This window comes from Serinus canaria, chromosome 1, assembly GCF_022539315.1.
Source record: "Serinus canaria isolate serCan28SL12 chromosome 1, serCan2020, whole genome shotgun sequence".
NCBI lineage: Eukaryota > Metazoa > Chordata > Aves > Passeriformes > Fringillidae > Serinus > Serinus canaria.
Genome location: NC_066313.1, coordinates 41,179,175 through 41,194,599, shown reverse-complemented (window position 1 = coordinate 41,194,599; position 15,425 = coordinate 41,179,175). Strand labels below are relative to the sequence as shown.

The window sequence follows — 15,425 nt, the reverse complement described above, 5'->3', positions numbered from 1 at the left end:
TAGTGGAAAAGCAATTCTGAAATTAGGTCATTCAACAAGGAGCAGAATTTGTGTTTAGTTTTTGTATTTGACATCACAGACTCAGCTCTTTCTCTAGTAACCCCTTTGAGTCTGTACCTACTGATGTTTATTCACGATTTTAAAGAATGACAATGGATTTCTGCTAATGCTTCCTTCCAATTCAGAGCATTTTTAAACATCTATTTCATCCAGACTGTCTTTTTAACTTCTGATACTACTTCTTACTGTGCTTGTTTGTCTTTTTGCCCAGTTTCTACATTTTTCACCGGCCATTGATATATTCTTGCCCACCCATTTATCTTTGGAAAAACAAACTCCTAAACTGCAGGGCATTGGTAGTGTCTGCTTCTTATGGACAGACATCCTGAGATATGGCAAACAGGCAGACAGCAGTATTGATTGCTCCTACATGTTTTGTTCTATATACAAGTACTATTAGGAGCTTTCAAAGGTCTTGAAGGAGCTCCAATGGCTGTCTCAGCTCAGGAGAAACCTTCAGCTTCTTATCTATATTTACATCCTCCTGCACTATCAGCCAGGAGGGTTAAGGTGGTAACTTCACAATGGGCTTGCAGCAGATTAAGTTTGGTGGTGGGAAGTATTTGCTCAGCCTGTTCTAGGTTCATGCTGTGGGTACATTTACATGTGATGCTTACTATTTCAGGTACTATTTGTATTGAGATACTATTTCCAGTTTATCAAGACTGGAAATTAATCTGAGAAGATCCAGGCCTACTACTTAGTAGATTCTCTGCAGAGAGATGAATCAGCTATATTTATTCTCTGAATAATTCCTTTCTCAGTGCTTGCTTTCTTCTCACCCTAGTCTTTGCTGAAGCATTTTCTGGCATTCCTGTAGCGTTGTGTGCAGAATGAAAGCCAGATTAGTTATGTCACAAAACCTCAGCTAATCCTTGAGGTCTGCTTGGGCTCTTGTTAATGGATTTTGTGTGAGAATGTTACAGATGTGTGAGCAAACAGACTGCAAAACACAATGCTGTAAATAAAGCTGCAGGCCTTGAGGGCTGCAGTGTTTCTCAGACTGTCTTTATCCAGAGCCAGAGGGCTTCTGCAATTCATCTCCTGGGGGCCAGCTCTTTTTAAAGCAAATCAGGATAAGAGAGCAGTAAGGCCTGCCTGAAGAGACCAGAGGGGTCTGTCTGCTGAACTTCATGGCTGCAGGTAGGGAATGCAGAGTAAGACATCCTCCGTGGTAGAGAGAGACATCAATCCTTACTTGAAAATAAGGGATGAAGGTGCAGGCAAAAGTCTGTAGCAATAGCATCTCTTTGTAAATTATACCAGAAGAAGAGCTGAAGAGCTACCCACTAATGAGAACTTAGATAGTCTTCACTGTTTTTTATGGTGATGTTTTGCTTTTTGCAATTCTCTTCCTGATATAATTTTCTAGCATATCAAATATCAATTATGAATTATAATTATGTGGCACTACTCTTACCCAACAGCAAACTCAGCCAGGATAGTATGAAATGAAGCTGCAAGTGATTTCTCATTTAGGAAAATGCAATTTTCTGTGTTACTGCTGGGGGAGAATGTTGTCATATCTCATCTGACACCATGCACAGTTCTAGACAATCTCCTTTGGTTATTAGGTGATAAACAACTGTGCTGTTGCTTGTTGGTTTTTCACTGTACCTGCTTGCAGACTCAGGTAATTATGCTCTTTTGTGTAATTGCTTATTTATGGATGTTTTGCTCACATGTTTAGCAATGCTATTTGATTGCAGCCCTAATGGCAGGCTTCCCCTCTCATTATCACACCATAACTCGGGGTTTCTCTGATTGCTGCAGGTGGAAACAATAGGTGATGCGTACTGTGTTGCAGCAGGGCTCCATAAGAAAAGCCTTAGTCATGCCAAAGCCATTGCCCTGATGGCACTGAAGATGATGGAGCTTTCAGAAGAGGTTCTTACTCCAGATGGAAGCCCGATTAAGGTAACCCCTTTGCTATTTATTCTCAGCTAGTCAGTGATACACGGACCTGCTTCGTTTTGTTGTGTTCTGTGCCAGAGAGTTTACACTTGCATCACTATCTCTGCAGCTCTGATGGGCCACAGGCCCCTTCTCCAAATTGGTGCAAACCTGCACAAAAGAAGAATCTGTGGACTGCCTGCTCTTTCTCACTGTTAATGTGCTTCCTTCCCATGCTATGCCATTTCCGTTCCCTACTTTGGCACAGCGGGGGGAAAACCAGATGTCTTTTTGTAACATTTTCAAGTTCCTCTGCTGTGCTGCTTCTTTTGGTCCTACACCAACATATTCAAAAGAATACCATTCTGAAAAAATATGTTGGACTATGCATCTTGAGGAAAATTCTATTTAAGTTTCATGTGAACATTCATTGAACACAAAATAAGCATTAAAAGACTGAAGATACCAGAAGACATAGAATTTTCAGTAATATTCAGTATTTTTTGATATAAAACTATTTCAAACAGATGTTTACTAAAATATATATTTTTGATTGATTTTATTTGCTTTTCCAATATCTATAGGCAATTGTATGTGCTAACTACACTGGTATGTGCTGGGAGAGCTGTCTTCCAGAGCCTCTTCCTTTTTGTTACTTTCTTTTGAGTCATTGCTTCAATTGTAGGGACATTTTGAAGGTGTATGTTTTACTCTGAGACTCACTTTTTGTGACTATTTTCATTACCACACATTAGTTTTAGAAAATTCCTCTTATTTTCACTGTCTGCGTAAGAAAACCTGTAAAAGAAAGACATAAAGACATTGTAGAGGAAATATGTATAGAATAAAATGTTGGGAATAACCAAATATTTTCAAAAAGTGCTAATAAACCTCCTTTAGAATTCAGGAGAAAAAAGTTAATCATACTTAAACTGAAAGTAGAGGTTCTGAGAAGCTCATCATAATTTCTTAATTGCTCTGTCTTCAGTTTTGGGTGTGATAGATTTCAGGGCAGGAGGAATAGTGATATTGTAGATTGTTGTTACCTTTGTACCTAACCTGGAAGCTGTGCTTAAAAATACAGCTCATCTTCTATAGAGGCATACTCTGATTTGTTTTAAAATTTATTAAGATTAGGGTTCCTCTCATGTGGCTATCTTCACCCTGTAAACTACTGCAATAAGGACTTTTGGAGAAGTCTACTTTAGTTTGTCCTAGTTTAGCTGTCTACTCTAGGATGAGATGAATCACTCCCTAAAAATGTGTGCTTTTTTAGTTGTGTGTAAGGGAGATCTATGCACTTAACCTAAATGTGGATGTCTATGCTGTGAGCTTCTACACTCTGTCACATGAGTCCTCCTACAAGTGGCAAGGAATGCCTAATTTTTCCTAGTGGCTATGTCAATGATCATCATAATTAAAAACATACTCATAATTTCTAAATTCAGTTGGCATGACTTTTGCCTTCCAGACAATGTTAAATTGGCTAGAGTGATCCCTATTTTTGATAGTCAGCAGTTTTTCACTTAAAAAAAACATGAAGGGGCCCATTGTGCCACAGATTCCTGTTAGCAAATGTTCCATGTGCATTAAAATGTCTTAAAGCAGCATCAGGGGAAGTTCAGATTGGATATAAGGGAGATGTGGTCAAGCACTTGAACGAGGTTCTCAGGAAAGTCATCATGGCCCCAAGCCCATAAGTGCTTGGACAGCTCTTAAATACATGAGTTAACTTTTAGGTTGCCCTGTGTGAAGGTTTATGGAATATATGTATTTTCTAAATTACATTGATGGATGTATTTTGTTGTCATCTGAAGGCTGAATTTACCAGAATGCAAGGATTTACTTTTTGTGGTTCTTGAAATCCTGTGATAGCAGTGAATATCTTATTAAGTGACGCTTCAAGTCTCAAAAAGTTAGGATGAAAAAGTAAATGAATAAATTAAAAAAAATACCATATCACATAAACAGGAATTTAGGATAAGATTTTCACCTATCAAGTGCATTAGTAGATGATAAAATGAGGCTTGTTTTCTGGATACACAGTTATCATATGAAGGTGTTCATTGTAGTGATCACAAAAATAACTTCTTTGTACAACCATGTAGACTATGAAAAATCTGCCCCTTAGAGCAATGCTAGTGTGGGCAGTGATGTGTTGGAACCCTGGATGCTGAGAATTTTAAACTTTCTGTGCTGAAAGGCACAGACCCACAAGAGAGCCCTGCATGTGACCTGAGGCTGTGGAGAAGGCTTCCAGAATTGATTAATAGTACTGGGATTATGGATGTGTAGTTGGTTAGAAGTGTGTAATATCACAGGGTGAAAAACTTAGAGTTTGGGGTTTTAGAATATGGAAATAAATATGAAGCAGGATGGAGGTTTTAGGGCAGAGGCAGGTTGTTCTTATTTACCTTCTTCTTCCTTCTTCATGGGTTTGGGTGATGTTTTGTAATTGGACAGAAAAGTCTGCATTGCAGGTTTTGAGGGATCAGTTATTGGGGTAAAAGGGAAAATAACCCAGGTGTCAGATCTTAATTGGACAGTTTAGTCTTAAAAGAGCTTGTAACAAGAGATTGTTAGCCATTTTGTGCCTTGCTAAGGAAAGGCTGCAGAACTCATGGCTGTGAGGCTGTTTCACTGATGAGAAACAATAAAGACCTGAGTCTGAACATGAAATACTGTCTCCAGTGCCTTCAGTCCTGACCCAGACAGAAGCAGAAAAAACAAGCAGAGAATCCACATGATGGACCTCAGGATGGTGGCCAGGTGTACGAAGCAGGTCTGGTTTGTATCCAGATGATGCTCCCTGCTGTGAGTCAGAGCTCATGGCACGCTGATGAGAGCACAGTGGTGTGCAGCTGACACCTACTCAGGCATTTGGCACTTCCAGCAGAGCCAGAGGCAGCACAAATGCATAAGGAGGATGGGGACTCTGTGCCCGCGCTCCTTATACCTGTGTGAGCAGCCTGGGACTTGAAGGGTAATGAGAACTGTTATTTTGCAGAAGGAGAGAGTGAGCTGTATTATAGCAGAACACACAAATCCTATCATCAGTGTTGTAACAAGCCTGCCCTCTTAGAAAGAAATATTTGTAACAGAAAATGGGCTGATCATTCCCCTGTGAGCGATGGAGGAGGCTTCAGGTCCCTGTGTAATTTTTTTCAAACTCAGTTCTACTAGAGGCAAAATCCTGTTACTTTAGAATGAGCTAAAGCCTTAGTACGAAAGAGGGACTTTTGCTTCAGACACTGCATGTAGAATTTGATATACATTTTTATTCTTTCAGCATAAAATTTAACTTTGGAACCGCTCTTTTGATTTATATTCTGTACAACTATTTATATGTAGCGCTTTATGACTTTAGTCTGAAAATATTGATTTAAAATTGCCTCCTACATTTAAGTGAGTGTTACTTGAGTATAGGATGTGCTTTGTACTTTACTACATTTTTTTTTAGATAAAGTGGAATTACATTAATTTTAATAGGTAGAGATAATACTGTAAGAGGAATTCTCCAGGGCATTGACCTTCAGTGAAAGGTTGCAGTGCAGATATGGAATTCCTAGAGGATATTATTACTTGGATAACTTTTTATCGTGCTTCAAAGCTTACCTAATTAATCAATGTGTGGTGTATATCCCACAGAAAGAGAAAGACCTCCTTTTCAGTTTTTTTTTCAAAAGGGTTGCTGTGACAGAACGTACCTAATTTCCACTAATGAGATTTCCTGAGAGAAAATTATCTGCTTATTTTTGTGGTGTATGAAGGTTTATGTAATAGGGTCATGAAGAAATAAGAACTGGGAACTCAGAGGAAAAGTAAACGATTTACATGAAGCTGCTGAAATTAACTACAATTATTTAGATAAATTGTGTGCAGGTGTTCTTGTCTAAAACATAACGGTTGAGCCCTATCACTGCAATTCAAAACACATTGCAAGATGTTTTGCTACAGCAGAAAAATTTTGTCTATATTTGAAATTATTTATGTTACCGTAAAGTGAGAATTAGACCTGTAAATACTGTAATCCAAAGCCAAAGCAAATACATGCCCTTACCTTTCTTTTTGCTCACTTTCTCATGACTAGTTTGTGAAATACTCTAAACAGAGTGGAGCAGAACATTTCTAGCTGATACTGGCTTCAATGTGATTAATTTATTCTCAGGTGAGGTTGGAGGGACCTTGCATTTGCATGGCACTTAATCTGGTACTCGGCTCAGTTGTTTCTTTATTATCACTTGAATCTTCTAACCTTCAGATGTGCATTGCCAAAGCTATTTTATTATTGGATTTGTAGGCTGCACTCAAACAGTGTAGACATTAACATCATCTAATTTCAAACACTGACAGTGTGAACAGGTATGGCTAAACTTGTTACTGTAGCTCCCTCTTAAATGAAGAGAGTAAATTTAGCCTGTATTCATCTGAAATGCTTACAGTGTCTAATATAGGATGAAATATATGAATTAATATTTGTTGGGTAAGTCCTACCTCAAGAGTGAACAGGTTAATGACCTCTCAGGATAGATGATCCCACTGGAAAGAGCTGAACAGAAATGGAGGTGCACAACTTTGATCAGTCACAACTTTTCCATTTAAATTTTAGATGTGATTCAGACTTTCTATACTTCAACTTTCCATATATAGGTGACAAATAAAGCTTTATGGATAGAACCATTAGTTTAGCAGGTCTAAAATGCATGACCTTACAGCCATGCAGCTGCATTAGTTTTGGTTTATGTTGTCTATTTAAATGCCTGTGATCATGACGGCTGAAACAATGAAAGCCTGAGTTTGATGAAACTCTAATCTCTTCTTGCCAAGTGGTAATTTTTACTAGCATGAACTCTGACTTGTGAGTAAGGGCACAGAAGAGTCAAAAGGGCTCTGTAGATTGTAATGGCTTATGGCCACAGTGAGTGACACACTTTCCTGAATAACATGGAAATGGGCAATGAATTTTAGAGTGCATACCATCTTCTGCTGGTTCATTAAGTGTTCCCCTTTGTATTTCAGTGATGTGCCACTGGGGTCCAGGACCCACATAGGAAGCGCCAACATTTGTTTGTATAAATGGGATTTCTGTTTTTTAAGTGAGGGGCCATTCCCAAAAACAATGAGAAAGAGCAGCAGGTGTTGTCCGCGTAATCCTTTTCAGTGTTTCTTGCCTTGCTTATTATTCAGGTTGTGGTGTGCTGGTTTTATAACAATTTAATGGTTCTATCCCAAAGTACATCTTTACGTAAGCAGCAAAAGGTTGTCTGGTTTGTTTTAAGTTGTGAAGGGCTGACTGCTGATGCAGGCATTCTCATCAGCCCTGTGTGAAAAGCTGCTGTTTTCCTGCAATGCTCCTTGCTCCATCTGTGGTCTCCTAGCAACTTCACCCTGTACCTAATGTCTACATCAGACTCTGGAAGGTATATAATATCCTACTTCAGCCTGCAGAACTGGAAATTAGAAATATCCTTGTGTTGAAAGGAAAAAAAATAATCAGAAACAGTTCCACAAAAGAAACCTTTCCATTAAGAGACTTTCAAGAGCTTGTAGTTTCACAGGTTTACCAGCGTTAGAGCATCATGGCAGTTTTGGGAGCATTCAGAGCTGCATGTCAGGGAAGCTTGGTACTTTTTCTTGACAGCATGCTTGGGAGATGATGAAACAAAGTCAGCCCTGGTGATGATTCCCTGGACGTGGGAGAGTTCATGATTGCACTTCCTCAGTTTGGCCCAGTGCCTTTGGAAATGTAAAATGAGAGGAGCTGATTGAAGCACATTTCCCCAGGAATGTGGGAAATTGAAAGTTTTGTTAGACTGCTCTAAAGGAAAATTAACTTTCCTCAGCCCTACAGTCATTTTCACTCAACTGCTTCCTTTTGTATGATTTTAGTAGTGATCTTTAAAAATCCCAAACCACACCCATTACGTGCGACTTCTTTTCTTTTGAAGGGACTTTGTCAAATACAGTTGTATTTATACCCACTGTAGGACAGTGTTACTGCATGTGTTGCAGTAACAAGGCAAAGTGGGGTTTATATGACTGGTGGGTGCACAGCAGCAGCTTTGTGTAAGAATTTGGTCTGAAAAATTAGACTGGCACTTTGTCTGCTGAAGAGGGAAGGTTCCCAAAGGGTTATTAATTCTTTCAGATGGCACACATTTCAGTTCTTAGGTAAAGTCTACAGCAGATGCTAAAGGTAGATCTTCAAAGCTACGAGGACTTGATTCTGCACAACATAAGGATCCACCTGCTCAGGCAGAGGCATCATATGGGATTGGCAACCTAGTGCAAGCCAAACTCCAGTAAACTAGAAAGCTATGGAGATCTTTTTTTTTTTTTTTTTAATGACTGCTGGGAGAGAGACCTAAAAGACAAGCAAGGAGCTAATTAATAATGTGAGAATCAGCTGAGAAGAGGTTTTGTCATTAGACCTGGCCATTCTCCTCTCACGCCGTGTGTTCTCTGACATTGCGGCTCTGGCAAGTAGGAAGCACAAGTGCCATTCCATCTCTACTTGACCCTGTGGCAGAGCTAAAACTTGTTTGTGGAACCCAGGGTGGTTACTCAGGGCACCTTGTGAACTTTCCCACTGTTTATTAGTTCACAGTGATTACTGCATGTTCTCAGCTCTTTGACTCACAGTATGTAGATCTAGCTGCACATGGAAAACACCTCTGTAATTCAGTCACACTTCCTGCTCCTCAAGGGAGACTAAACCTGCTGTGATGGCTGCACCTAGCTTGCAGCTTTGTTCTGGTGCTTCACAGTGAGCAGATACTTTCATTTCCTTCTCTAGGTGCTATAACTACATGCACAGGGAAAACCAGCAAGGATTTCAAGGTTTAGATCCCTGCAGGGAGCACAGGATATGCAGCTGGGTTGTGGGGTTAGCTTTGAGGTCATCTCTCATGGTTCTGCAGTCATTCCAGACACAAACGCCTCCAACTACCACTCCAGATGTCTGGCTAGTAGTAGAACTGGTTGGGAATTTTCCATTGAAAACACTTCTTGGCTGAGAACACTTTATGATAAAAAACAAATTACCAGTCATACCTACCAGCTTTGTTAAATCACTGATCAAAACTCACTTCAGAGTACTAAATACCAATAGTTACTGGGACAATCACCTGGGGAGAAAAAAACCCAGAACCCTAAAGAGAGTAAAGCATTAAACTTGTATCCATTATGAGGAAAAAGACCTCTGCATTCTCATTTATCTAGGATGGCAGATGTCCTATGATACAGTTTTGCCCCTGGGCTTGGGTTGGGATATTTTTTGCAGCTGCCAGAAGTTCACATTCTGGCTTTGACTGTTACAGTCAGTGGAGGACTCCCATGCTGAAGCTGAAATTTAATGTTGTTATTATTGTACATTGACTCTTTATTGAGACAAAACCAAGCAATAATATCAATAGAAATGCAACCCTCCTGGTGAATAAATAATTAAATCTGTGCTGCATACAGCATTTCAAAAGGTTGATATTGTTGCATCTTTATGAAGGGAAGAATAGACAAAAATCTAAATTTAGAATTGCAGCACGTACAATGATGTTATATGTTTATATATAATAGAGATATAAAATTTGAAATAATTCATGAATATTTAAAGAACTGGGCTAGGGAATCCATGGTAGCGGAGTGCTGAAATTTTATTTCTCCTAAGTCCTAAATGTATGTTCTCTTCTTCCATTGGTATGTTTCCTGTCATATAAAAATTAAAAAGTCTGGGTTCTACTATACTACAAGAGTATTTTTCTTATCTCCTGAGATGGAGAAGAGATAAAAAACATTACACAAAAATTGAAAAAAGTAGTGATATAAGAATACACAAACCTGCAAGGACTCACAGAAGATAATCAGTAGGACACCGAGAAACAGCACAGACTGTGCATAAAAATGCTTGATTGGCTTTTATGCAGTAAGCATGACCAGAAAATACTAGCCTTGAATTGCTGCCTCACTGGGTTAATGGGCACAGGTGATCCCAGAGGCCTCAGAGGGAGATGCAGAGATGAAAATGCCATGCCCTTTAAAGCTGTAGAGGTGGTTGCTCCCTCAATGTCTGTTTCCAGCTGCTGAGATGCTGTCAGACAGCTGCTGCCCTGTGCTGCACTGCTCGAGCCTCTGCCTCTCCCTTCAGTGACTGAGCTGTCAGCACCTGCTTTGTGGTCTGCATGCTTGAAAATAAGGAAGCCTATTCTGTCCAGTGCTGGTGATATTTATTTACTGTTGTAATCTCAGTTATGTGCATTCTCTTTTCTAAACTGGTCAATATGTTGCTTTGGAACTACCAGTAAACCACTTGATACCCAGTTTTTGTCTCTTCCAAGGGTCCCAACAGTTTAGTCACCTCATCCAAATGGTTTTCTTTATCTGGAGTCAGAGTGTACCATAAATTCCAAGTTTTGGTAGTGAATAGGGCAGATCTACTTCATCCTCACCCTCCCCTAGAAGAAAGAGATGGTATTGTACCAGCAGCAGCCTTACAGTGTGCAAAAGTAACACATCCTCCTGGATAATGCAGCTTGGGCATCTGTGGGCTAGGTGACAGTGCTAACCTAGCTCCTTCTTTCATCCAGATGCAGCCTAGGAGAAAAAGATTCAAGAAAGAGCCTTGTCCCATCTACACCTTCTCCCCTCTCCCTTGTCAGCTACTTCATGAGTAGTTTTGTATAAAGTGCAGCTGGAAAAACAAAAAGAAAAAAAAAAATTGAGCTGAGCTGCCTGCAGCATTTTATACTATATGACTTCTGTTTCACATTTGAAGGGTGTTGTTTTCCTCTCCACAACCCATTAGTTCTCTTGTCCCTTTAATGCAGTTTTTCTGAGAGGATTACCTTACTGGTAGAAAGAGACAAAGCTTTTTCACGTTGCAAGGAAGAGCACCTCGGTTCTCCTTTTCTTTCCTGGCTCTGGATTACAAGCAGAGCCTTGCTCTGAATCCCAGAGGAGCTGCCTGTGGGTTGTCTCACAGAAATCAGGGTCTTTGTCAGCCCCACTGGGTAATCCTGGAGAAGTGTTAACCTTTATGCAGACCTGGCTCAATACTCTGGCATCCACAGTTACAGCATTTTTAGGAGCAGCTGGCAGCATCTGCTCTGCAAGCTTAAGAAGAAGAAAGTGCATTTGTTAATGGCAAGTTCACTCCTTGGCTTCCCCCATTCTCTCAACATGCACAGTTCAGAGAGGGCAAGTCAAAGTCTGCAGTTTTAAGCACCAGTTAAAAAACCCTATGGCATAACTGTTGTCATTATTCTGAGCTAAACAGTGAGTCACTGCACTGTGCTATATTTGAGTGAACAGTTCAGATGAGGGGTGGATGCTGGAGGATTGTACTTGGCCTTCTGTTTGGAGCTGACAAGTTCAGCAACATTGTTCAACAGTTTCAGAGTAGTTTAGTTCCCTAAGGAAGAATGCATTTCCTGTCATAAATAAATCCAGAAACTAAATGTTTCATGGTATGTCAGCTTCCGTTTCATATGAGACATGGAGTGTTTTGGAAAAAATGCCAATACTTCCAAGGGATTTGTAACAGCCTTTTCTGTTCAAATGCCTCCTTTAAATCTAAACTAGGGTAAAAGTAATTCAATGCAAATAATCCTCTTCAGAGACTTTATGTTGAATAATTTGAAAAAAAAATTTAGCATAAAAATCTCCATATTTATATTGGATTTTGGTTTTGTTTGAGTATTTCAAAGAGAGAGGAGAGGAGAGGCATTAGTTTTAAATGGAGGAGGAGGGAAAACAAGGCACAAATAATCTGAGGATGTTCAGTCCTACCATGTGACCTATTTGATTGCAGCAATAAAAAGAAAGGGGAAAGTGGTATAAGGAAAAGTGGATTAGAATGTACAAGGATTTCTCCACCTGGCAGAACTTGGAGGAGTCAAGGTGATCATTTTCCTGAAGGAAAATCTGATTTTTGTCTAGCTTTGGAGCTTCATTCCATGAAAAGGATCAATCCGGAGAAGGAAGATGGGAAGATATGTATTTCTGAGATCTCATTTTACCCTCCTGTAAAAATTCCATGCCATAAAGCAAAAGCTCTGGATAATTTCTTGCTGAGATGTAGTTTTCTTAGATAAAAGATATTTCTTGACATTTAGCTAAACATCCTAATTCTTTCACCGTTATTTTAATTTGTAAAATGACAAAAACTGATTATAACAAAGTTCTCAAAAATCATAGAACAACCTTTAAGGTTGGAAGGGATTTCAGAAGATGAGCTGGTCCAAGTTTTTGTGCCCAGATGACATTATTGACCACCCTGTCCAAAGACAGCTTGAACACCTCTACTGATGGGGACTTTACCACATCCCTAGGGATGTTGTCCCAGTGATTGATTGTTCTTACTGTAAAAAAAAATTATTTCTTATGTTGAGATGAAACCTCTCCTGGTGCAAGTTGTGCCTGTCACCCCTTTTCTTGTCCATGCCCCTGTGGATGCAGCCCAGGATCCGGTGTGCCTTTGCTGCTGCAGCAGAGCACTGCTGGCCCTGCCAGCTTGTCCACCAGGACCCCCAGATCCCTTTCAGCAAGGCTGTTTCCCAGCCAGCCATGCAGATCCAGACTTGACTGAGCTCTTTAGTTATTCTGGCCCAGGTAACCTGATGATAGGTTTACACTGTTAAAATTTGATGTTCATCTGGGAGACATAGCATGTTCTTTACAACAGCGTGTATTTTCACTTTTCTGTAGACTTAGTGACACCTCTTACAAAAATTTAAATGGAAAGTGAATAATTAGATCCCTATGTGCCTTTCTGAAAAATTGTCTTTTCTATCATCTGTCTTTAGAATACCTGTTTTTCTTTCTGTGACAACTTACTTTGTAGTAGTAGGTCCATTTGTGCTGCATTTTAAAAAATGGATGAAAATAATTAGTAAAAACCTTTACCAGAAGAAAAAGAATCCTAAAAATAGGGAGATTTTTTTTAACTGCCATACAGTTCTTTGGGAAAGGAACTAACTGCTGTTGTTACTGCTTTACTACTGTCATTTCTGCATAGTGGTGCCCACTCTGTAGCCACAAACAACACTTTGCAGAATTAGACTTACTGTTTCCTTTGGGAACATCAGTATGATTTACTTAAAAGAAACAGACTTTTATAAAACCTTAAATTGAAGAAGTTTTTTTTTTTTCTTGACTGAGCTATGACCGTGACAACAAATATATAATATGAAATGACACATATATTTCCCTGTTATTCCAATAAGTATTTCTGTGAGTTTTTTTAATAAATGCTATAATCTCAATGTGTTATGATAGTCATTAATAGTCAATAATTGAGCATTGTGGTCTGAAAGTCAGGCATCTGGGGGCATTTCAAGTAGGACAGTGAGAACCACTATACACTCCAAACTTTAAAGTAGATAGAACACTCAAAAATTTGAATTTATAGTCCCTGGTTACAGGACTTAGATCTTTTATTTGTTATTTCAGTTTGCACTTGTGTATGTTTTTTCATCTTTCCCAGTTTACAGGACATCTTGCTTACTTATAAAGTTTTGAAAATGTGGTCATCTCACAGCACACTGGTTGCTTGAACTTAGAGAAGAGCTTACTTATTCAGATATATTTTTGACCAAAATGCCTGTTTCTTTCATCAAATACGGTCCAGCGTTTATAAGTAATTTCAAGCCTGCTTTAGCTAACTACACATTTGTAAATGTAGATGTTTTGGGAGCTGAACTCAGGTCCTTTTATTTCAGCAGAAAATCTTTTGCATTTATCTGCCTTTGTTCAGACTTGGATTTTCTGAGGAGAAACTGTCATTTCAGTTCACAGATACTGAAAAGGATATAAATGACTGAACAGTTTCTTCTCTATGTTACAAGTCTATTTGACTTCAAGAATTTGCTCATGGTGGTTATTCTTAGCTTATATTCACCAAGACAACATGAAAATTAGTGACCCTTTTCCTATATAAACTCTGAAACACTAATTAATTTTATTATATGCTAATTTTAGCATGGACAAAGTATTTTTGTAGGATGCAGACTGATTGTTTCATTATTTTTAACTCCAAAATATTAGTCTCCTTTCACTTTGAAAAATGACTTTTTCAGAGGTAAAATTAAAGATGACATGGAGTTCAAACTTAGGGGGTTTATTTCTGTATGTGTTTATCGAAAAACTTCACATCTCTTAAAAAATTATTTGACGTTCAAATTTACAGTCTCACTTTTCTTAAACTTCAGTGAGAAAAAAGCACGATTGCATCCTGTTTAGCACTGCCTGGAACCTTTTCTCTATCATAACTAGGGAAAAAAAAAACCTTCAAAGGCTTCAGTGAGTCCTTCATTTAACGCCATTTGTCTCCAGGGTACCATCCATTGCATACTGGGCTCTCTGTTATGTCTGCTTCCAAGGCCACAGTACTGCACTAGATGCTCTTTTGGTCTGATTCAGTAACAGTTGTTCTTACATTCTTATCTAATTTATTGCCTGTTCCTAGTCACAGATCTCTGCAGCTAAATGTCAGCTCCTTTTTCTGAAGGAATGACATATTTAATAGCTAGGATAGCTCAGATAAAAAAATCAACAAAAATTCTGTCTGCTTTGTCTGAGAGCATGGTATCTATTTCAGTGTGGTTACCCTACAGATTTTTATAGAATAGAATCATGGAATTATGGAATTGTTTAGGTAGGGAAAGACCTTTAAGATCATCGGGTCCAACCATTATCACAGCACTGCCGAGTCCACCACTATCCATGTCTTTGTGGTTTGTTTATACATTCCCATTTCCTCCTCAACAGACTCATAGGAAGCTTATGAAATTGCTAGTCATAAAAATATTGAGGACACTATAACATTCTTCTTCTGTTCTCAGAGCTTTCATTACTTTTGAGCATTTGCCAAAGAATTCTTAGCCTTTTTGTTTTTCATGAGCTCTTCCTTGATGTTTGCCATTTGTTGCATTGTGTATATTGGATACCTAAATTATGTGATGTTCTGCTCTCTGGACAGAAGAAAAGCTTTAGAGGCATGAGAATGAATGGCAAATAGCTAAATAATAAAGCCTACTCTTGTTCACACACGAAGGCTATTGTTTACAGGAGATGAGATTAATTTTGCTAAGATCTGTTCCCTTGTGAGCACATTGAATAAGTTTTTTGTGTCTGGCTGTTGATGACTAAAAAGAAATGAACAGCCATTCAGAATCAGTGGGATTGTTTGCAAATGTACCTTTTGCAGAATGGAGGAAGGCTGTTCCCACAGTAGAACTGTCTCTCCAGTTATGTCTTCACAAATTTAGGGAGCCACACTCTACAAACAGCAATCTATAAGACAGTCCAACGTTTCCCGTCTGGCTTTCAGTGGGGCTAAGCATTGCATCCTGGATAGTGGTAGTGTAGGGTTGCACTTCCCTTCACTTAGAAGTGTGAGGTAGGTGTATGTCATGCTGGTTGCTGGTTTTGACAGTTCTGTAATAATAGCCACCTGGCTATTATTCTTTTTTTAATTTGTT

The 15,425-nt window shown here is 39.0% G+C and overlaps 1 protein-coding gene across 1 annotated transcript in view; it reads left to right on the top strand.

Annotated features, from left to right (window-relative positions):
• GUCY1A2 (guanylate cyclase 1 soluble subunit alpha 2) overlaps positions 1-15,425 on the top strand; it is a 142,012-nt gene that overhangs the window by 89,486 nt on the left and 37,101 nt on the right. Inside the window, exon 6 of the mRNA XM_030234080.2 lies at positions 1,834-1,977. Within this exon, the coding sequence (XP_030089940.1) occupies positions 1,834-1,977 (144 nt within the window). The remainder of the gene's footprint in view (positions 1-1,833; positions 1,978-15,425) is intronic.